The 24502-nt window shown below is 40.1% G+C and overlaps 1 protein-coding gene across 1 annotated transcript in view; it reads right to left on the bottom strand.

Moving 5' to 3' along the window:
- Positions 1 to 17531, bottom strand: part of coro2ba (coronin, actin binding protein, 2Ba) — a 44564-nt gene extending 27033 nt beyond the window's left edge. The window contains exon 1 of the mRNA XM_070969756.1: positions 17051 to 17531. Coding sequence (XP_070825857.1) covers positions 17051 to 17065 — 15 coding nt within the window. The 5' untranslated portion in view covers positions 17066 to 17531. The remainder of the gene's footprint in view (positions 1 to 17050) is intronic.
- Positions 17532 to 24502: the final 6971 nt, after the last annotated feature.

Raw genomic sequence — 24502 nt, 5'->3', positions numbered from 1 at the left:
CTGTGCTTTCTTACCACGACCAATCAAAATGTCCGCAGTAAAAACGACATTCTACAAAGAAACGCTTACCACGGGCTACAACATGAAAAGATAGAAAAGACTGACCAAGCAACCAGTTTCTCATCTGCATTAAAACCACCAGTCAAACCATCCACTGGATCAAACTTTGAGTCATGTCTAATATCTTAAAATTGTCCGATCTGATGCTCACACAAAAGCGTACAGTATATTTACTGCTCAGCTTTTCAAGTCTGAGAAAAGCTACTTGCTCATCCAAATTGGATAACAGACAGAGCTTTGAAGTTCAGAACCGCAAAGACTCAATATGCCAGGAAATCCTGCTCCACTGTGTCATCAACCAGATTTTGGTATCTCTATCTCCTCAATCTATGACTGTCTGTCTTCCTCTCTCTTTGTCTTTCTCCTATGTCCTCTAACTATCTCTCTCTCTCTCTTTTCACAGGATTAGATGGATGGAGCGCGTGAAAAAGCGAACCTAGACAGAGAACGTGGCCAAGCCTTGATGCCAGACCATCTGCCTGGCCAAGGACTTCTCCATTCGAGACAGTGACCATCTGAACCTTGGCAACAAGGATTTGTGCTGCTTGAATACTGATCTTTTATCATCATTTACGTGATACTGCTTGGAAAGACACAGAAGGATATGATAATTAATCCAAAAAGGAACGGCAGAAGAAAGATCTTATATTCTTCAACCCAATTTGCTGTAGTCATTTTGGCGCCGAAAATGCTATATTTTCATTTTGACATATTACCTTATTAACTGATAAGATACCTGATTATAACATAGGCCAACAAACAGGATATTTCTAAGCCAAGAAAAGTTTGTACATATAATGAATTTGAAGTAGCAACATACACTCACATGTTATGAAAGAAACTACTGAAATAACACAAAAATTAAGGAGCATATGCAAGAAAAAGTCAAAAGTCCCACTAGCGGTCTCTAGTGGCTGAAAAGATCTTTACATCCCAAAATATGAAAGTGTTGTGAATTTTCTATTTTTAGGTTCTTTTCCAATGGGACTAAAACAATTCCAGTAACAGATAAATATATTTATCTCTCTGTGACCATGAATGTGCTCATTAAATGTGACATACAGCAACTGTCTTGCTAGTCTGTCCAGTAGTTATTGAGATGTTTTGCTCTGGACCAAAGTACTGGAGAGACTAACTGACAAGCAGTAGCTGCAGATGCCAGATACCAGTAGTGAAAAACTATTATAGAGCTATTAGTCTGATACACTTACCCAGGGCGATGTGATAACTAATGTGACATGATATACACAAATGTTCAGTCAATGAAAATAAGTGACACATTAAGTACACTCAATATCATTAATGGATTTATAATTTGGAAAAGGTGAGTAGTGCGGTGTTGATGCTGGAGGAGAAATCACACCAAAGAATAGCCAGAGAGGAGAACAGCAACAAAAAGTAGTAAAAACAGCATACCAGGATATTGGCTAATTTGGCCAAAATGTTTTTCTCCTGTTGGTGGTTCTTCAACAGAAATGATAGGCATGTCAGAGTCTATTATCATAGTGAGGATACAAACAAGGCCCAATCTGTGGGAGACAAACTGAATGCAGCAATTTTGGCACCTTTGTCAGCTTTAAAGTGGGGGCGGGGAAACTCCAGATGTTCCTATTTATTCTGAGCAGGGGTCATGTGGAAAGACTTCTAATGGGTTTCTCTACACAAGTAAGCAGGTCAAACCACAACTGTAGTAATGGCCCTCGGTTATTTATCGGCAATAAAGGGAAGGTTAGATATCAAGCTGGTGTTGATTGTGAGTGGAGATATGCACAACCGCATGCACTCCTGCACATCTGGGATCATTTCTCAAGTGTCTCTTCCATATTGTTTTGTAGAGCTTTCGGTTTCAATTAAGAAAAAAAAAAAAAAACATGCTTATCTTCTTTTTGCGTGCACTCGCGCGCACACACACACACACAAAGAGAGAGAAACTGGCGACAGTAATCGCTTTTGCACCCGTGTGTGAGCTTGTTAAGCCACATTTGAAATGACAGTATTCCCATATGTGGGTGAAGGTTAATGTGTTGTGAATTTGACCTATTTCAGAGGAGCCACTGTGTTGATGAGATCACCCAGAGACCACTAACTCCAGGACTGCAACACGGATGCTGCTGTCATTCTGCAACCAAACATTCTGCAATTCTTTTTCCATTCTGGGAGAAGTTTATTATAAAGTTTATACACCAGCATGGTAGGACAGAGTTTGGCTTTCTGGCAATATGCTGAATATCTATTATATGGTCACTCGCGCACATCTTTCCAGTCTGTTGCATTGATCACTTTATAGCCAGCCTGTCGATTGGACCTCTGCAGTACAGTAGACCTTTGTGTCCCAGTTTAAAAACCAGTTGTAAAACACAGACCTCATTTCACTACCCTCTATGGAGACAAATATTTAATTCTGGCTGTTATTCCATAAGGGATTCTTTATTGGCACCATCGTCTCCCTGTTGGATCTATTCACTTCCAGAGTCATACTTTATCTTATTGTATTAACTGCACCACTCTTTTCCTTTTTGTGTGTCTGTGTATCCATTTTTTTTGTGTATTACAGTATTTGAGATGGACTAGGAAATAATCTTGTCAAACAGATCAAAGACACAGAAATGATTACGTGAACAGTGATGACACATATTTAGAGCTGAGCTGTAGGATACACTGTTGTTGTCCCCCTCTGGTAATCTGCCAGGTTGTTCTTTGAAATAAGAGTATTTTCCAGTGATGTTCAAATTAATAATTTTGAACATCATTACACTAGGTACATTTTTGAACACTGACTCAAACTTTCTTCCCAGACAGCCTTATACAGAGCGTCTGACATCTGTATAAACTGGGATAGCTGATTATCAGAGGCATGGCATGGCAAAAAATGTGAAGAATCAGAGCAATAACAAGTCCTCTAAAAACACAGTGAAAAAAGTGCAACATGTATGCGTGCTGGTATTGCTTACAGGCAAAGTTAATCTTGTTAAACATGAAACTCTGTCATACATGCAAACCACATATTCAGTTCTTTTCAATGTACATTGATAGTGAGACAAAAATTAAACAATGTAATTACAGTGTATATATAAATAAATAAATAAATAAATACATGACACACACAAACCCTTAATTTCTACCTCCTTACCATAAAAACTCAGATACTCTCAGAACCTCAGGTTATACTGCAAAGCCTCCAATATACTTGTAAATGTAACAATCATTAAATTTATATTTAGGACATTAACTTCATATCAGACCACATCAATAGATGTTACATGAATGGTACACCCCTCCAATATATGAGATATAAAAATAGCCTTAATTGCAGGATTCAAGTTAGTGAAGTTAATTACTCATAAAACAGCACAAATTTAAACCAAATCCAAGATGAAAATCCCAACAAGCAACTCCCAGACTTCTGAGCATCCTGCAAAAAAACCCCACAGTCATCAGTCTGGATGGCTTTATGAAATTTGAAGCTGAAATAATCCCAGGACGGCTCTGTCCATGCAGTAGTTAGGCCTCCCATTGTTTTTTGTTTTGTTTGTTTCCCAGTCCAAATGACAGAAATGCTGCTGCCTTATAAAAGTGCAGTACATGTAGCTAATACCATTTGCAGCTCTGGAAAATGGCTAACTCTCCTGGTGAGTTCATTTGGATGTTCTTACTATCTCCCTGTGGAGAGAGGCCACAGACATTTTTTTCCAGTCTAGACCATTTACAGTTTTACAGTGACATAAGGTTACTAATAAAGGGATGCTGACTTCGCCTAGTAAATTCATTGCTGGAGCAGCAGAAAAATAAAGGTGGTGTTGTGTGGGGGTTGTAAATCTTTATCTTTAAACTTAACGTAATGATTAACATTAAACTTTCTCTTTTATCTCTCCCTGACACAAGGACCTGCTTAATTTCTGCATGCCTTTCTTTGCGACAAAATCAGCACCTTTCCACTCCAAACCACACCAGCTTTTTTCCTCTTACGTTATGGAATAATGTCGTTTAGTTTTTATTACCCTAAGCTCGGGAATTCACAGCTTCCATTCTTCACTGTCAGGAGCACTGCCAGGCTACAGCCCTTACCTCCTTTGCCCAACACAAAGAATACAGAGAAACTTACAGAAACTAAAATACCTTTCTAACAGTTTGTTAAATTAGTCTACATGACCCTGGCTGAGTACTGGTCAACTTAACTGATCATTTTTAACATTAACAGTACCAAATTAATGTACGTGAAAGATGTTCCTAGTTCATTTTAGGTTATCTTTGATCTTCTAATAGTGTGTTTATAATTGTATCTACAGTTGTATAAGAAGTGACATCGTGAGCCTGGTCTCTTGAAATGTTGTGAATTAAGTATTATTTCAAAAAAAGGTAACATGCATCACCTGTATACAGAAAAAAGGAGGCATGACTGTATCGGCAAACAGCATGGTGGAAAGTGCAGGTATAGGGTGATGGATAGGGGGTCATGACTAACTGCAGTGCTGGTTCAAATACCTTCTTAGACAAGATGTTTTTGCAAACTGCACACTTACACATCCAGCAGAAACAGAACAACATGGGCATTCCTTTGGAGACGACTTTGTCATCTCCTGTCAAATGTGAGTCCGATTATGTTTCATCCAAGATTCAGTCAAACAATCTTTGGCTTTTCTTCACCAGCCACACGGCCAAGCAAAACAACAAGCTAAAAGCTGCCAAGAGCTCAGGATGGGGTGTTAATTCTCTGTGGGACGGGCAGTACTGACAATCCTTTTACATGACAGGAAATCATTTTATTCAACTTAAATGACAAAATATTGTTTAATGTTATTTTGGTTTTTCTTTTTTAACCTGACTACAGTCTTTCCTAAACTTTAACTTTCTTTCTCAATTATCTAAATCTGAACCCAACATTAATAAAAATGTTTGTTTTTTTTAAATGGCTATAAGTTGTTTTTCATGTGTGAATTTAAGAGAATTGAGCTTCCAGATCTTGCTGCTGTCACATTACTCATCGTGTTGTGGAGGAATGCAAGGAAACAGACGAGAGAAGACTGCTGCACACTTAAATTATCCATGTCTTATTTGCAATGCTTTGATCTGAGCTACATTTTGATCAGATCTCTGCATGTTTTCCTCACCCTCTCTTTGCCACCATGTTATCTCCTCCTCCTCCACGCATTACTCTCCTCCTCTGCTTCTTTTCTTTCCACAAACCATTTACATAAATAAATGACCTGGCACATCAGCATAGACCCAGCAAACCCTCTCAGCTGCTGTCAGCACCCACGGTGAAGACGCAAGGGGCTGGAATGCAGACGCAGATGGCTCTCAGCTGGTGAATCCGTCCAGTAAACAATAACACACAGAGAAAGTGCATACAGTAGGTCTACGCACAGCAATGTGGTGTTCACAGGATTTCCCTGAGCACATGACTTTGTTGTCCTCTAATCTAAAGTGTATGGACCTTCCTATCATGAAACCAACACAGCATTATTAACGTGTCCACTTTAAGCAATGTTTTGTTTTGAGATTGAGGAAGTTTCTTAATCAAACTGGAGAAAGGAATGTGCAGAACACTGTCTTTGGAAAGTTCAAGCCTCGAGCATTTTTCTTTTCTAGAATTCTGCATGAATGGGTAATTTGTTATGTACAATATGTTTTATTAATGTCAAAAACAATGTATTAAAAGTAGCAGAGAATACAGTTTGTGTTTGACATGACTTGAGTAGCATGAATTCTAACGCCCAATAATTTCTAAAGGCTCTTTGTTTTCACGCCTCTGTTGTTAGACGGTTGCTTTTTAGACAGACAGGCAAACCCACTGTGTTCCCATAGTGACAGCAATGGAAATCCAGACGGCTGGAATTACTGTATGAACAAATTATCCAAAAATAAAGACCGATTGACATTTGTACTGACGTTTCTCAGTCATGATGAAAAATATCTGAAGGAAGAATGAGATAATAGTCCTGTGAAATGAATTCCAGTATAAATCAAACCTAGTGATGAAGTGTCATGTCGCTGCCTATACAAGTTATAAAGAATGGTTGATTTGAGATTACTGCCACCCAAAATTCATTTCCTTTTCTGTCTTTTTCTTTGGCATCGGAATGGCTGCTAACTCCTCTGTTGGTCTGAGGAGGATGAAGACAGCAAAATGATTCCTGTGATCAACATGGTGTTTCTTTTCACCTGCCAGCTCACCACAGCTGGCCTGCGTGCACAACCCGCCCCACATCCCATTCTTTCCGCAAGACACCCTGACCAACCTCTAGGAGTCACTTGTGCAGCACGAAGAACACCCTCTACCAAACTTCCCACCTATGAACACAAACAGAAACAGTAAGACCGGGCCTGAAGGACCTTTGAACTGAACCCAGTTTCTGCAGCACCAACAGCTTTCTTCCTGCACCAGCTGCACCCTGATCTCTCCAGCAGTCAATTCAACTCAAGCAAGCATCGCTTTGGCCAAACTCATCAAACAAACTGCTGACATACCAGGCTTTATCTGTGGCTCAGAGCTGACACTTTGACCATATACTGTAGCCTTTATAAGAGGATTACGTATAGTTCATGTGATCTCACGAGCTCTTCAGTTTGTTCATAACAGAGAACCACCATGACCAACTACCCTTCAAATATTTGTTAAATAGTTTTTGTGTATCTTGTGGACAGCAGTATTGAAGAGAACGTAAAGGACATTAGAGCTGTGCAGTAGGACAGAAGGCATATGAGGAATGGAAAGCAAAAACAAAGTATTTTGTGCTGCAGAGACTATTATCTATATTTACACGGCTATCAGTGCCCATAGGCGGAATACAGAGCTGAATTTGACCCTAATGAACTCCAATGTGGATGTCTGTGTGTGTGTGTGTGTGTGTGTGTGTGTGTGTGTGTGTGTGTGTGTGTGTGTGTGTGTGTGTGTGTGTGTGTGTGTGTGTGTGTAAGACAGAGAGTGAGTGTGGGTGGTTGTATCATCCACCGTGGAGGATGTGCTCTCACTCGTTGCCCCACTCCCCACTCGTAGCTCTCTTATGTTCACTCAACTCTTCAGTGCTGTCTCATTCAGTGCAGCATACAGTTCTACCTACAGTGCAATGCACACAAAGATAAATTCATAATGTGTATGTTCATATGTATTCTGTTTCACATTTATCACTGGGACAAGACGTCACAGTACGACCTCGTCACCACACCACGTGAAATAAACAAATCAGAAAGCATTAGGCGTCTGCACTGATGACAGAGAGTGCGTCAAATGTGAGCTGACATTGTTTAAGCGTGCAAGAAATGAAAACACTGCACAGTATACAGCACTGCCATTGTCGGCCTCATGACTGGGAGTGTGATGTAGGATAAAATTACATAAGAAGATTCCATGACACTTCATCAAGCCTCCCAACCAGGCAGCTATTGTTCAGTGAAATATATGGACCACCCAGACTCTCACTGCAGTGGCATTGCAATGGCCTGCATAGTTGACAGGTATTGACCGCTGCAGTGTCACCAGTGCAGCTGCAGTGATACTCAAATAGTGCATTCCTTTCTCAGTGCCTCTACTCTCTAAACAGCAGCATTTCAACTACGAAAGCTCTGAAAATTGAGTAATTTCATTTGCATTGTGACTATTAAAGGGACAATTGCCTTCTGGGGACGATTCCACTTGAATACAAAGTGGGTGGTATGGCCACTATTCCTCGATTATGATCAATCTGTACTCAAGAAATTTCTGAATTCTGGTAACAAGGGCCGACATCTTCTGGTTGGAGAAAAGTGCTTCTTAATCCATCAGTTCTGCTCACTCACCAGAGCTGTGTAATGTGCTGACACATTATCTCTAGATTAACTAATTGATTGGTTGAACAATAGGTGGAATTTCAGTCAACCAAGATTTTCTTTGGTTGACTACAGGCCCGGTGAGATGGAAAAAGACTCGAGCAGTCAGATAGTCAAACAAGTTGTAAAGAAGCTGACATATGTGTAATGATTACCAACATCTGGCGCAAGCCTGGATAATCAATGATTGCATAAGAAAACAATGTGTGTTCAAAAGTACACAAGTACAGTTGGCACAAGCTGAACCGGGTTGTTGGTCTCAAACTGTTGTGGATGTTTAACAGCTTGGGTTATAATTTTACCGTGTGCCTTCATGTTCTCTTCAAAATAAGTTTCCCTATCCTGTGGGCTTGGTCACTGATCGTGTTTCTTGCTTCTTCTAACCTCTTTGTCTTCTTACTATAATATATCAGAAATTACTTTGGAGAATACAAAGGTATGATAGTGGCTAGTTTATAAGGTGTGCCTAGCCAAAGTTAATGGAGTCTGATACAACAGTGCTGCAATAAACCCTATCTTAATAAAGGTTATAATGTTGGAGAGGTGCTGATTCAACTGTATGATCATTTTGGAGGATGCAGTTTGTGGTGGTGTGGTGATGAGCTGAAGTGTACTGCAGGGGTGAGAAATGTTGTAATAATCACCTCTGGAGCTAAATATGAATGAATGGGGAATATTCAATGGCCATGACTTGTTTCTATTGAGTTTTGTGATATAAATAACATCCGTATAGCTGCTGCAAGCTATTTAATCTGTTTCAATGTGCCAAAGCCAGATACTATCTGACAAGAGAGCCTCTTGTGTCACTATAGCTTTGCTGTAATAGCCACAGGAGTTTTAGGACCCTCTAAAGGAGAGGGAAATTTAGAGAAGGGAAAAAAGAGAGGCAGAGACAAAGACGAAGACAGACAGACAGCTAGACATAAAAAAGAAAGCAGGTAGCCGCAGCTTTAATGTATAAAACAGACTGAAGGCCTAAAGGACATTCACAAGAGGAGATGAGATACAGGAACAAATTGAAGATTTTGTACTGATATGTAAAGCATTAGCACTGAGCCTTACCACCAGTTTCGTCGTACATATGCTGTAAAAATGCATTAACAGTATGAGATAGATAAGTTTTCCTGAATGCAAACAAATTTTCTACGAAATTCTTGAAAAAAAATTCTTTGGAATTAAATTATCAGCTCACCTTGCTCACACTTAAGTGTTGAAAACCAGACGATGGGAATTTTACAGTGCACAAAATACTTTTCACCACCCATCCACCCCTTCCACACAATCACACACACTCAAAGTAAAACCCACATCTGTTTCAATGCACTTGTTGCCTTGACCCCAGGCCCACAAACAGGAAGCACATCCTATGTCCTGATTGTATAGACTGCACACACAAACACACGCACACAGATTCCATGGGATGTGCACATAATCTCAGCTGGAGGGGAAAGGGGATGGTGGTAATGGCCACTCTCTCCTGTGTCTATTTCCTCTGTAGGACGTTCACAAATAATTTCACATGATTCCATCCTCTTTTATTCCAGCAACCTCCCAAAGGGGAATCCAAAAATGAACACTTCTATCCAACAAAAGCCGCAACAAAGCTTTCCTCTGTGCAGTTTCGCAATGAATTCAAGTCATACTTTGGTGAGAAAGTCACCTACTCTGTGAGCGTCTGGATTGTGTGAATGCATTCGCAGTGGAATGATTCATGCAGTGACACAAGGAAAGAAGGGCTTCCCAGCGCTATTGGAAACACACTACAGGCTCTTCACACAGATTTGAAAAGTACAGTTAGACAGTCACACACACACACACACACACACACACACACACACACACACACACACACACACACACACACACACACACACACACACACACACACACACACACACACACACACACACACACACACACACACCAAGCAGGGTAAGGAAGCTTTCTGATGGGCAATGAGCTCATGAGATCTGAATGTCTTCCTGCAGTGAATGCTTTTCTGTGGCTTTCTCACAACTATTTCCCTTTTTTTCTGTTTTTTTTTCTCTCACACTTTTTGTCTGTCCCCCTTTTCTCACTCACACACACACACACACACACACACACACACACACACACACACACACACACACACACACACACACACACACACACACACACACACACACACACACACTTGCTCTCCCCTTGTTAATTCTTTTATCGGCTCCATTTAGAATAAATATGAGAAACAAAAAGCTTAATTCTGGATTTAGTATTCTTAATCTGCTAAGCTGCTGTGTAGACTTCCTACTCCAGGAATAGCACGTTTTGGGTTGCTAGGTTGGCGATTTAGGCCTCAGTTTAATGTGGTTGTCTGTGTGTCTGTGTGTGTGAGAGAGTGTGCGGGTAAACATTAAGCTTGACAAATGGCCAGTGGTCTAAATCAGACTCAATTAAGATTTATGGTGGGCGAGGCGGCACAAGTAAAGAATTTCGACAGTTAAAGTGTGGATGGACCTGGATTTGTGTGTAAATGTGTGCAGCGGTACAATTTTGACTGGACACTTGAAATCACAATAAAAGCATATAAAAGTGAAACAAAATAGTCACGATGATTTGTCAGAGCATTCATATCTTAAAAACAACTTGAATCATTTAATACTATGAGGGTCTTAACAGCCTTACAGTTAATAGCAGAAGCTGTACCATAAACACTCTGAAAATGGCTTTCAGACGTCTTTCCAACCACACATGTGCGCCTGACATCAGAGCAGCGTGGGCCTCCTTCATAATTGGGGTGTTTGCAGATATATAATTGCAAACACACTTAACACAGCTGGAAGGCTATTTTGAATTATATAGAATTCACGTCAGTATGGTTAAATATAAAGCTTCTGCTCGAGAGAAACAAGTATATACATGCAAGTGTGTTCTTGTACTTTTGTCTTCATGGAGGCAGAGCTTGAGACCTAACAGCACCCAGATTTTTTTGGCAAAGTGAGGGCAATTTGCAGTGCTGCTCATCAAATCTTCAAATTTGCATAAGAACAAATTTTAGGCACTCATGCCGAGACGAGCAGGAGTATGTTTTTAGTTAGATGGTTTGTTCTTGAAACAACTAAAATAAACTGACCAGTTTTGATCTTAGCAGGTCTTCATCAGGGTTCAACTAAAGAAACAATGCCTAAGTCTGACCTTTCAATGCACTGATTCAGGGGTGTGTCTGATTGGGTAAAAGCATTTGCAAAATCTTATTTGAGGGCTAGGCTTTTAGTTTGAGGGTTAAAGTAAAAATAGGATTACAGTGAGGTCAGGGGTGCAGTGCAGATGCTTATGGTTAGAATTATGAGCCAGAAAATGAATGAAGCTATAAAGGGTCCTCTCATGTGTAGTAATAAACACATAAGTATGTGTGTGTGTGTGTGTGTGTGTGTGTGTGTGTGTGTGCGTGTGTGTGTGTGTGTGTGACAGCGCGAGAGAGTGTGTGTGTGTGTGTGTGTGTGGGTTTGTGTGCATTTACCCTCTGGGAATAGACAATCATTTATCACCACCCGGACTCCCTTTAGTGTTAGCTGGGGAGCATTTTTGCTGGTGTCTAAAGGAACAAAAAAGGGGTACTCCAAAGGCCAGTCCTCCCCCTCCTCATCTCAGTCACTCTTCTCGTCCCTCAGTGTCCCTCTGTCCGTCTCCCCAGCCCCCTTCCCAGGCCTGGCACACTGCTCTTTCTGTGGTATCCAACCAAAAACAACTGGACCATTTTAAGGGGTTGCCGTGCAAATCACAGCTTTCTAATCAAAGGGGTATTCAAAAGAACAGTCCAAGTGTTCTGAACAACTCTTCCTATGCCAGCAGCTTGCCGTTATGCTTTACGGGACAGCTCAATAGTTTGTTAAATTGCTTTGAATATGAAACAGAATTCAGTCCCCCTGTGCTTTTATTCCCCAACGTCTCTGGCTGGAGGTCATTTGGCAGACAGAGGACTGGTTGACCTCAGCCTTCTGGAGAGGTCAGTTTCTTGCACAGAGAAATCCCACTGTGGCCATTATGCCTCTCCCTTGAGCCGCGTGGACTGAAAGCAAAACTAAAACTGACAGGAAGGTAGCTCAGGGCAACGATCAATGCTAGGGCTAGCCTCTGTTGCCCCCTGTGTTGTTGGAGGACACTGAAGTGGTCTTTATTGAACAAACTGAAGGCTGAGTAGTTTTACTGTATGGGTTTGTTCTTCACACTTGTATCTTATGGAAGGGAGCAGCTGCGAGCTGCAGGGTTTCATTAGCCTTCTTTGAGATAAAGTCAAACAGTCTTGAGGATGTAAGACACACATTCACATGAGTTGAGTAAGTTTCAGGTCAAAAGACAGCAGATAAACAGGTCTGTTCTTTTGCCGATATCACAGGACCTCAACACTCCGTACAGATTTAGTAGTAGTGATGGAAGTTATCCACCCACCTACACATACTGTAATGTGTCTGCCAACTCACATTTGTGCCCTCCCACCCACGTCCACACACTCTAACACACACAGACGGACATGCAATAACAAAGCAAATGAGAACAGAGAGTCCAGATATAGTAATAATGATCCCATGCCGTGCCCTGATGTGCTAGCTGTGTTGGCAGTTTTCTTCTACACGAGTGAGAGTAGCATGCTGTATGCAGCACTGAGATTCTCACTGAAGTAAAACATATTCTTTTAAGTTCATTATAATAGGCAAAGACAAGGCAAATTTATTTATTTGATAATAATTTACTTATTTTCACATCACAAGAGCAGAATATGAATATTCTGCAGATGAGTCAGAGCAAAGCTCAAAAGGCTTTTTGACAGCATTTCCACACAATGCTAAGGTGACTGACAAAAATAAAACAAGACAAATTCCCTGTAACTTATCAACTACTGAAGCTCACGTCAGTTTCAGGTACTGTATTCCCCAAGACTATTTGCAAAGGAAATTAATGGAATCAAATGTTCACAATAAACATACTTTCAAAATTTATCAGAACTGCAAAAACAATGTGCAAACAATATGTAAGTCTTAGGGCTAAAACCTGCAAAACACCAGTCTGGTCTTTTTTAGATATTTCTAAAACATTAATTTGTATTTTGGAGTATTTTGTATATATAGATTAATGAAAACTCCAGTAAGATATGCCTCATCCATCTCCTCCTCCTCAGGAGAGTTAAAAATGACAGCATTTGACATGATTGTACAGATAAACCTGAAGAATAAAATCATGCAGCAGTTTAGGGAATGCATTAGCCTCAGGTATTTTACAAATCGTATTATGGTGCTCAATTTGAGGTATTATGATATTTGGCGGCAATATGGGATAAACCTCCAGGTTCAAAGAAATTATTGCCAGCAGACTAAATTGTTGGTGTTAAAAAGCTAAAGAGCTTATGTTTCCATTTCACAGAGGTCTCAGTCCAGTAAGGCCATGTTTGAAAGCAAAGGCCATGGATTTAAACATGCAATGACCCATTTTCAATGAGGAGTGAATGCTAGCTTCTCCCTTCTTTTGATGATCTATCTATCACAGTGACAGACATACATAGATTTGACACTGTCACATTTCTATCTGTTTCTGGTCAGCAGGATTTCTTTATGTTACACACACACACACACACACACAAATTAAATATGCAAAAAGCCGGTTTCTGGTCCTGTTTTCATGAGTACCAGATACAAGAGAACCAGATTGCTGATATGTGACATTTGCGATGTGCTACTGGACAATGATGCAAATCCGTCTTCCACCAGCAGTCAAAACCTCTACATTAACTGAATAGTGTGAAGTCTGATTTTAGCTTTGTTGGTCGGCTCAGATTCAGTCCAGTCAGACTCTGTTCAGGATTGAGATAATATCAGCATTTTTTGGAGTGCTCTGTGTTACTATAACAACCAGCGACCATTGCATATTAAATAGTACTGTTTTTAATACAAAGATTTTGATATTTAGTACTTTTTCTTTCATTTTGATATGTTTAAAAGCATAATATATAACACAGTTAATGTACCTGTAGATTAAAAATGCACAATAAAATTATGATATGCTCAATTTTGCCGGACCCCTGGCCAGTCCTGAAGGCACCCACTAACCCACCCACCCACATGCAAAGTCAGCAACACAACAGGCTCAACAAACACAACAAACATATCCAAGACCACCACTTATGTGAACCGATAACCATTTAACCCTAACAGTTGGGTTGCCCAGGTGAGGGTGTCTGAAGACATCAACATCAACATGTAGATGGAGTTTCTCTAAACTATAAGCACACGATTAGTCTGTTAAGTGTGTTACCAGCCCAGGTTGTCTATGTCAGAAAGCACATGACCTGATTTGTAAATGTGAAATATTTGAAATGCTGATGATGCATCAATATTCTATTTCTACTTTTGTCCCACTTAAAGGGTTGTTGATGCTAAATTTTTCACAGCAAAAAAGCAGCTTGTAACTTAATAAATCCCACCAAAGAAACTCCACTTTGAGCCTTATCTGACAACTCTTCCCCTGAGCTTTTAATTGAGTTTTGGATTAATCAGGTGTGCAGATGTGCTAATGAGTCTACGCAGATAATCCAAGTGGCAATACTGCTCCTATAAATGCACTGTACTGGTGCCAAGAAGCCTACACAACATAAAAAATTATGCGGACACAAAGGCTAATTTAAAGAGATGACACTGTTGTCATGCTTATGCTACATGTGCAAATTACCTGATTATAATAATTTGAAATATGTACTGTAATGTCTGAGGTCAGGCCAGACCATGCCAGTCTTGGTCTGATACTAAGCAGGCATTTCAGGGACCGTCTCTCCAGAATATTGTCAGTCTGTATCTGTGTGCTGAGGGGGAGAAGGCTGTTTAGCCCTGTCAGCATAGAAGCTCTTGTCCTGTATCCCTCCCAAGGTGACTTCTCTGCTTTTGGCAGGCATAGCCATGAAAACAGCTCCCTAGACTCTCTGCTTCTCCCACACACTCATCATCTTTTAGATACCACTGGGTAATGTGCTTTCATACCTTTTTCACAGAAATGTCAAACCATGTTTTAGTCTTTGCTTTTTTTTTCTTCACTCATTCCTCCTCATCTCATTTCCATATTTGCAAGTAGGAATCAAAATGCAGGCAAAGACAAAAACAATCATGGGTATATTCATTAGAATTCACTTCTATACCTTTGTCCTGGTCTACAGTCAGATTTAGGATTTGGCTGAGTGCCAACACATGAGCACCTGACCTTTTTCCTCTTTCAGTTCTCATAGTGGAGAGCGTCCACCTACGCAGCAGCACACATACCTCCCACACAATCTCTCACACACAGGAGGAAAAATTGTACTTTGAAAGCATCGTCTGTGAATTTGTGTGGTTTTGTGTTAATAGACTGCAGGCTAGGAGTAAAAAACTACACCCTTCTGTATTTACAGAACCTTTGTGTGGAAATTGCAGGTGTGTGACAATAAGTGTGAGTAAATAGGCCATTGTCCTGTGTCTACAGTAGGTCATCTATTTTGGTCCAGGTTAATTCTCTACATGAGAGTAGGTGTGCTAATTTCCTCTCTCTGTGTGTCTCCTGCTGTCTCTCTCTCTGCCTCTCTCTGCCTCTCTCTGTTGCTCTCTCACCCTCGGTTAATTGATTAAGAGGATCAACTAACCGCGTTAAGCACAGACTACGACCACCAGTGCACTTGAGTGCATGTAAACAGTCACCCAAGCCGTCTGCGACGACTACTCTAAGATCATCTTGAGAATGATAATACACACACACAAACACACACATACGTTTGTAGTTTTATCTTATGAGAACGCCAACTGACATAATGCCTTCCCCAGCCCCTTACCCTAACCATCACAACTAAATGCCTAACCCCAACCCTAACCTAAACCTAATTCTAGCCTAACCCTTAAAAGCAGGTCTGAACTCTCAAACAGCCCTTTAAAGGTCTGCCCAAAAGAGAGGACCAGCCAAAATGTCCTCAGTTTCCAAAAATGTCCTCACTACAAACATCCAAAAATCAAATTGGTTCTCACAAAGATAGCTGTTCAAGTGGACACAAACACACAGCAACATACATATACAAACACACGCATATTTGTTGCTGTCACTTCAGAGGACCCTGCATTGACTTATATCCATTCCCAGAAGAATTGCAGTACCATAATCTTAACCATCTCGAACTATCTGAACCCTAACATTAACCGAAGACCATGTCTTAACCCTGAAATTTAGTGGTTTGCCTTGTGGGAACCAGCTTTACATCCCTTGGTCGGGGCTGAGACCCCATCATGTGACAGTTTTAACAGTTTTTTCAGTTACATTGATTCATCTGCTTTTGTCTAAAGTTACGTACAAATGGGGAACAATCCATCTCAAGGACAATATGTCTGAAGCATACTGAAGCTTCCAAATACCAAAACACCCAAGTTATGTTTCCGCGTGTTTAGAAATCCGCTGTAAACCAGAATTTGCATACTGTAATGGCAATCTTTGTGTTAATTAGTATTATAAATCATTACTTTTCGACGCCACAGTGGGGCTTTAGAGGATGAGCTTTACTCCCTGAAGCTGCTTGTAAACAAAACACCAATTCAATAGGGACGTGATTACCAGTTGTCATATTCTTATTGATACAAATGAGCAAAACCTTAAACAACCAAATGTGGCAAACTCTCTCACCAACACTACGTATCTGTCCTGCAAATACAGTACGATAACGGAGTTTGAAAGGGAGTCTTATACAAAATTACAGCACCTAAAAGAAACAGTTTAGCCTTCAAATGCCAGGCCTGACATTTAATTTCTTCTCTGAATCTCATCTAAATAAAGTTTATATAGCTCCAGCATAGATAAAAAGAATGACTTTCTCATAGCCAGAATTAATTGTTGCCTGTAATATGCTGCAGATTAGAGAATGTAATCACAGAATATGATTTTGGTCTTATCGTAACCAGGCTGCATTTCTAATGGCAACACAGTCATACACATTAACACACATCCTCAGGCAGCAGCAGCATCCTGATAACCTTGCGCTACCTGGCAACTCCAACACTACTCAAAAACTCATCTTCACTCCTCCGCAGACAAACAGACACAAACACACGAGAATAACAACTGAAATAACCTTCACAGTCCAATCCAACCCCGAGCCCAGATCACAGGTGACATGCTGAAAGTTGTTCCCCATCCAAAGCAGTCTTACCTTTGTGACAGTCATGCAGAATCAGTGGGTGAGGAGCAGGCCAGTGTCCCCTTCAAGCAGAGAGCAACGCCGCAGGAGTGGCAGAGTGATGAGGAGGAGAGGAGGGCAGCTCTGCTGAATATGCAGAGAGAGGGAGAAAGGAGGAGGGGACAGACAGGTTAGTGTGTCTGGCTCACTAAGTACAGAGGGGCTGATTGCTGCTGCAGTGAAGTAATGGCTGGCAGTCGGCGTGCGGTTGGTTACTACAACAGGGAAAAGCTCCTCGCTAGGATACACCCCTCCCTCCTCCCTCCCCGACTGCACACACGCAAACACACACACACTGATGATGCACACAAAGTCTGGCTGCCCTACTCTCTCACTCTGTGTCTCTCGCAATATGATTAGTGATGGGCTAATACAGCTTATTGATGAGCAGTCAGCCAGGCTGCAAGAGGAGGCGAGTGCAATGCTGCCTGGGACAGGAGAGGACTGCAGAAACAGAGAGAGGAAGGGAGGGAGGGGGTTGGACGCTGTGTCGCAGTCTGCTACTCAGGCATGGGGCTAGCCGAACGTCATCCGGTGTGTATGTGTGTGTGCGCGCGTGCATGTGAGTGACACAGGCATTGATGGGAGGAGACAAGAACATCTTTGATTTCTGCACCTAGTTAAGTCCAAACTACACTGAATCTAGTTATTTCTAAACAATGTTGAGACTGAGGCACATGCACACGGACACACACAAATATTTATATGTATACACAAGCTAAAAGTTGTGAAGCTGTACACTATGTTTATGTTAAAAATTCAGGGTTATTGTTGAGCAACTTTCTGCGGAATCAAATTATGATGACTAATTACTAACAATCATACTATTGTGCATTACTTCACCAAATTAACAAAATCACTTATTCAAGCTTTTGTTTTACGCATATGATTTTAAATTGAGTTGAACACTTAATGCTAATGATTCATTTGACTTCACTTTGGGTACATTTGTTATATTGTGACATACATCACTGTCACTAATGACTTTTTTTACATGTCATGATACTGACACACTCATGCTAATGCAAACTGTAATTGTGCACTTACTGTACATCCAAACTTTTGACCTTTCTAATCTCAAATTTAACAGTTCTGCTCTTGTAAGTCTCAAATCTAGATGAATTTCTCAAAGAAATCAGAATATTTATGGTATCATTATATTTGAATACTTTACGTTTTCTTTGTCAGGACGCAAGTAGCAGAGCACAAAGGAACCCACACTCACAGAGCAACACATCTTTGTCATACTAATTGTGTAAATAGAGGGATGTTAGAGACAAGCCAAGATTCCAACTCAGTTACCATGGCTTAACCTCCCATAGATGTGTGAGATTCTTCTCTAGTGGCTGCAACCCACAATACTGGCTTTGTTTTGTGCATCCACATGTAGATACATGTGTGTTTTTTTGTTTTGTGTGTGTGTGTGTGTGTGTGTGAATACTCTGAGTGTCAGCACATGCTGGAGTAAAGGTCACAAAGACATACACATTGAGTGGCATGATAAAAATTGTCCATTGCAAACAGGTCATTATGGTTTTCTGTCTTAAATGTGGTTTTATCAGACTCACCCATATTGTCATTCAGTGGTCACATTGCTCCTCAATCTCAGTCTTTGGGAGTATCATCTGAGGCCCAGCTTTCAGCATTTCCTGTCTGGAACAATAGTATTTCCTGTGTCTGTGTGCATGTTAGGATGGGAGGAGGGGGGCAGGGATAGTCTTCAAAATCTATAAGAGAAAATATCCAGTCTGTCAATGTCTGATTGTACTTGTGTGCTGCACACACTGAACATGTATTACTGCCTGCCAAAGCTTAAATAGTAATATGACAGGTTGTACTTCATTATAAGAAACACATACTATGAGGGATTAATGTTTTACAATAAATGCATTGATAATCCTAGAATCATTTTTTTCTTGAAAGCATTTTCATTACAACCTCAATAATTATAGTATTTCAGCAAATTCAAATAAGGAGAACACAAGCAAGGTCATCATTTCTAAAACCTGCATGAGTATAAGCTAGTGTGAAACCTACATGTGGTGCCAACAATGACCCAGTGAAGCTTAATTCTTCAGGACGTTTGAAGTACGTAATCTTTCTAATTTACATCAAAGGTGTGGGAGGAACAGACATCATCCACTGGGTGGAGGTGGCAAGTACAGGAACCTGCAGACCAGGAGGAGCCACCATGTCTCATTTGTTCCACCAGACATCTATTAAAAGAAAATGGAGGAGGGAGAAGTTTTAATCTTTCATTGCAAAAGTCAACATATATGGATGTCAACAACATTCATTTTGATAAACGGAATAATAAACAACAGTGGCCACTGTCTGCCTTAGCAGTTTACTTTAAATCCATCATTCCCTTCTGCTCCAGTGAATTATGGCGGGTCTGTTTTGCATTAGGAATTTCATTTCCTTGTTTACTATTCTGGCTCTGACAGCTGTGTAACCTGGGGGAGTCCACCATATATAACAGTTTGCCGCCATCGTGTGGTAAAATCATGATACTACCTCTAGGCCCTTTGGCTTTGAAATTTGCTTATTTTCCAATACTTCTGGAAGACTTATTTTCAACAAGTTTGTACACTAAAGGGCTTCAAATGTATGAGTCAAATAATTCTTATTGTCTGTGTTTTATTTTTCAGTGGAACATTTTTCAGTGCCAATACCACTTTTTCCAACACAAGAGTTTCAATGACAATGTTTCCTTTTTCAATGGCAAATTATATTTTTCCATGCCAAAATTTTAAAGTCACTGTTCTAGCCCCATAAGATGGTCACCTGTTTTGAATTTTCACACTCTTCATTTATAAATGAGCTGCAAGTTTCAATTCTACATGAAAAAGAGATCAAACAAAATCACCATCATCATGACCATTCTGATAAAGAAACAATGTAAATGTGATTTAAATGTACATATTGAAATGAATATATGAAATATAGATTTCATTAAACCCAATACTGTAAGAACAACACTCAATGAAAGATCTGAAGTTAGTCAGCAATCAGAACTCTGAGATTGGCTACTGTGAATTCTGTCCACTTGGAACATGACAACTTACATTTTACCAGATTTGCTTAGGGAAAAATAAGCTTTGTAACATCTAATGAGTATTGAATGTGAATTGAGCAACGTGTACTGATGAATAAAGAAAATGAAACATTAACATTCCTTTGGATATAAACTTTTTCTTAGGTCGACTAATTCATGGGCCTCATTCATTATTTAATAATTAATAAGTGGAGAGATTAAGCTAGTTTGGCATCTTTCTGTGAGAGATCAGCATAAGCAAAATGAATTTTTAGAAACTGTCAGTAACATTTGTTCATTTTACAATTGGTTGTTTTAAAGACATTTCATAGCTTGGCATGTATCAGGTGAGTTTTGTGACACTGTCATTAAGGTGAACTTAATGTGACTAGCTAGTAACATAATGTAACATAAAAGTAACGTATATCGTGGTATAGACGGTAAATCCGCCACAAGTACGTTATCTAGCAATGCAGCTACTGTAATGATGGCTAACCGGCGGATGCTAATTAATCGCACTGCCTACTGCTCACGCTGAGTGTGACATTCTTTAGCTTGAGCTGACACGACACTACTGTTGCTGTTATCATGGCTATGGTCAATTGACTGTTTTGGTTAGCAAGGATGTGTTTTTTATGTATATCACTAACTAACCTGTGACATGGTTCTCTGAGCGTCATGGTGAAGATAATCCTGAAGTGCTGGTGGAGGCATTTGGCTTTCCAACCATTTTAACAAATGTTCGCTGAGAGTAACGTTAGCCAGCCAGTCACAGTCTCGCGCACGGTTGGAGCTCCGCCCTCCTAGCAACCAGTGGCGATCATCTTTAAAGAAAGATGGCGACCGGAAATTACATTTTCCTGGCGACACATCAGTGAAAAGAAACAAGTTTTCAGTTATTCTGCCCAGCAACTAAAGTATATACTTTTCTTGCTCCAGGTAGAGAGAAGAGACTTAAAACAATCTGGAAATATCTTGAAAACAGAGGTAAGTGTTGCCTGTCTGAGTCTTGTTTATCTTTGCTTACCTGACTTCATCATTAAAATTAACCATCAATGAAAAAGTCTCAAACGTACAAAAACAATTACAAGAGAAGCCTTAACTAGGGCTGAGTAGAGAAATATAATGTTTTTCCCTCCAGTACTGTCTAACATTTAATGAAATGCTGTTTCATTTATTAAGCTAGCTAGCTAACAAGCTAAGCCACACAAGCTATGATCATATTTTAAGGATTGCTAAACTATAAACCTAGAAAGCTTATGTGACTTGTTATACATATTATGCCAAAACCAGTGTTGTACTGAGAGCGTGCCTCTTAAGATGTCACGTCAGTCAGCTATTAGACAGGGCTTTATGTACTAGGTAATAGAGAGTTATTTTTTTGCTCAAGTAAATTGATTCCCAATAAACTGAGAGGAATTGTATGTAAGTGCACTGCATGTAGTTTCTTAAAGTTAAATGTCCAAAAGTTAGGTTACCAAACTCACCAGAACCTTTTAGGAAGTGGCTTTAAATTAATTGTAATCTGGCTGATGGTTGTTTACAGATTTATGAAGTTTATGTGTAATTCACATCACTCAGCTCTCAGGCTGGCTTGGTAAACCTTCCCAGACAAACGAAGGTGTACAGGCTACAAATGAAAGGCTGTAACGAGATAACTGTAAAATGTAAAAAAAAAAAAAAAAAAGAAAGAAAGAAAAAGAAAAAAAAATCACTTTACTTCATCATTTACTACATTTTCACAACTTTTATGTTTACAGCACATGGAAGCCACTCCATATCCACCCCTCACAACATGCTTGTACACATGTAGGAATATTTATACAAAAATTAATACCAATTACATTCATCTATAGACTGTATCACTGGTCACTGGAGGCTTTGCAAGCTTCTAAAACTGATCTATTATGCTCTTTAGTGGTTGAGAAATTATTCTTTTAATTCTTGTCCCACTAGTAGCTCACAGGTTGTGTTAAACCAGCATCGGAGCTCTCCACAGCTGACTAAGCCTATAATTGCAACACATCAGATAACAATTGGCAGCAATAAGATGTGTAGTTAGTTTTCAAAAAACCTGAATCTGCCAGCAGGCCTCACATTTTCTTAAATATTTTTTACGTGGATTCCCTTCATTGTTTTATTAATCCTGTTAATGCACATCAGTGCTCAGTGGAATCCCTCATGATTCATTCTCACTCTTAAGTCAAGTGTGAAATAGCATTTTATAAGTCATTATTTATTCAGTCTACTCAGCAGAAGACTATAACAAAAGACATAACATATTAAACTTATGGAGCCAACCGCTGTGTCACTATCATAAACTGACTACGTGTCATAGAAAACTGGAAAGGCTGCACAAACCAGTAGAAAAATCTGAAAGTTCACCTAGGGACCCTTGTGCTTTGGCCCCTCAGCTGGCTCACCATTTAGAAACCACATTATACTAACAGTCATTCACATGACTAATCTTGCAGACAAGGCTGTTTGCATAGGCAGCTTAAAAACTGCAGTGTTAAAAACAATTTTATGCTAGAGGTAAACTTGACATGCAGGGTTGAAACATCCCATGCATGTCAAAAACTGAAGTGTACTATTAGTCAGTGACTATTTTTCTTTTGACCTTAATTGAAGCTATATGCAGTTTCAATTATGGCTATAATTTGACAAAGTGGTATGTTTGCATGCAGTTCTATAAGTTCTTTTAAACTTTTAATCTCCTCAGGTGTTCTTCGAGCTGCCTTTACAGGCTGAGGTAAGCCCTGACAACAAGCACTCAGCAGCTGTTAAACAACATTGCAATGGATTAAAGTTAAACACAGCAAAATATGTTCTGGACTGAAGCCTTTCCACAGGAGGCGCTGTGTTTCTGTGTCCTGAGAAGACACTCATACACATACTGTGTACAATTTGCTCTGTAACTAATTTCTGCTGTTTTTTTTGTTTTTGTTTTTTTTTCCGTTTTTTTTGCTTTGGTGGCCAGCTGACAGCAGAGGGAGGAAGAGAGAGGGAGATAAGAAGGATGGAGGAGGAAGAACTCACATATACAACAAAGGTATGTGGTCAGATTTTAATCCCGAACTACAGTATATGGCATGCACCAAAACCATCTCAACCACCAGAATAGCCAAGTTCTTATTTAGAGACATGAACAGTAACCCCCCCTTTACTACACCCAGCTCCTCCTCTCTCTCTGTCTCTCTCTCTGTCTCTCTCTCTCTCTCTCTCTCTGTCCCCCCCCCCCCCCCCCTCAGATGCTTTAACACTGGCCCACCGCATGATTTCCCCTCACAGAAATTCTTGCTCTAGTGGAACATTTAATGCACAGGGGCTCAAATTTCGGCTTCCCCAGTGCACAGCACAGTGTTCCAGCCAGCCACAGTCTGCACACAAACCACTTCCTCTATCTGAAGCAAAATGAAGAAGATGAAGAAGAGGGGAGGGGAATGAGTAGGGCCATGAAAAAATGGATAGAGGCGAGCAAAGCAGCTGGTAGAGGTCAACAGAAATAGGAAGGATGAGAGCAAGTGGAAGTGAGTGATTGAGGTTCTAATCAGTCAGTCTTATGTACTTCATAGAAGCACCCACTGAGGAGTCTTCATGACTGAGTGCCTCTTTGTCTAGGTGATGCATAGCTCAACCATGAGTAGACAATTCCACAGTTTATTCACTCACAAATATATCGCTCCAGTCTCGCCTTCTCTTTTCCACTGGTTTTAAATTCATCAAGTCTCCTCTCAAGCTACGTTTCCCTTCCCAGAGCCTCTCATTTGCTCTATTTTTTCACCTGCCGGTCATTGGGGCAGATTTACGGAGTTGTCTGATGGAAAAAAAGCCCCCATCCCTCCTAGCCTTCACCAGACCATGATTCATATCAGTGTGTGTCAAGGAGAGATGCTTCTGAATTTAATGCTGTTATAATTTAATTTTTAAAACACTGCATAAGCTCACTTCCTGCTTTTTGCATGGTTTTGGTAACCCTGTTCTTGAGTTATAAATAGTTTGATTTATAAAGGTAATAGATACTGCAATTAACGAGGGAGATTTACTATATTCGTGATTCAGGGTTTAGTGTTGCTCCCATTTGCAATAAGCACCAAACCTAGTAACCAGACATACATATAGCTTCTTTCTTTATTTCTCTCCCTTTGTCACTGTGTATCTGTCTCTTTTCTTTGCTCTCATACACATTCACCACACACGTCTGGAAAACAACACACTCACATTGAGTCAATGACAGCAGTACAAAGGCTTAACATATGGTAATAGTTAAGTGGACCTTTGCAATCTAATAGAACCTTAAATGAAGAAGTAATTACTGGAAACATAGCAAGCAGCTTCTCATCAAACATGTATCCGACAGGAGAAAGATATAACTTTTGCCCCATATG

This window comes from Chaetodon trifascialis, chromosome 1, assembly GCF_039877785.1.
Source record: "Chaetodon trifascialis isolate fChaTrf1 chromosome 1, fChaTrf1.hap1, whole genome shotgun sequence".
NCBI lineage: Eukaryota > Metazoa > Chordata > Actinopteri > Chaetodontiformes > Chaetodontidae > Chaetodon > Chaetodon trifascialis.
Note: the sequence above shows the minus strand (reverse complement) of the source record. Positions and strands in the feature narration are given on the sequence as shown.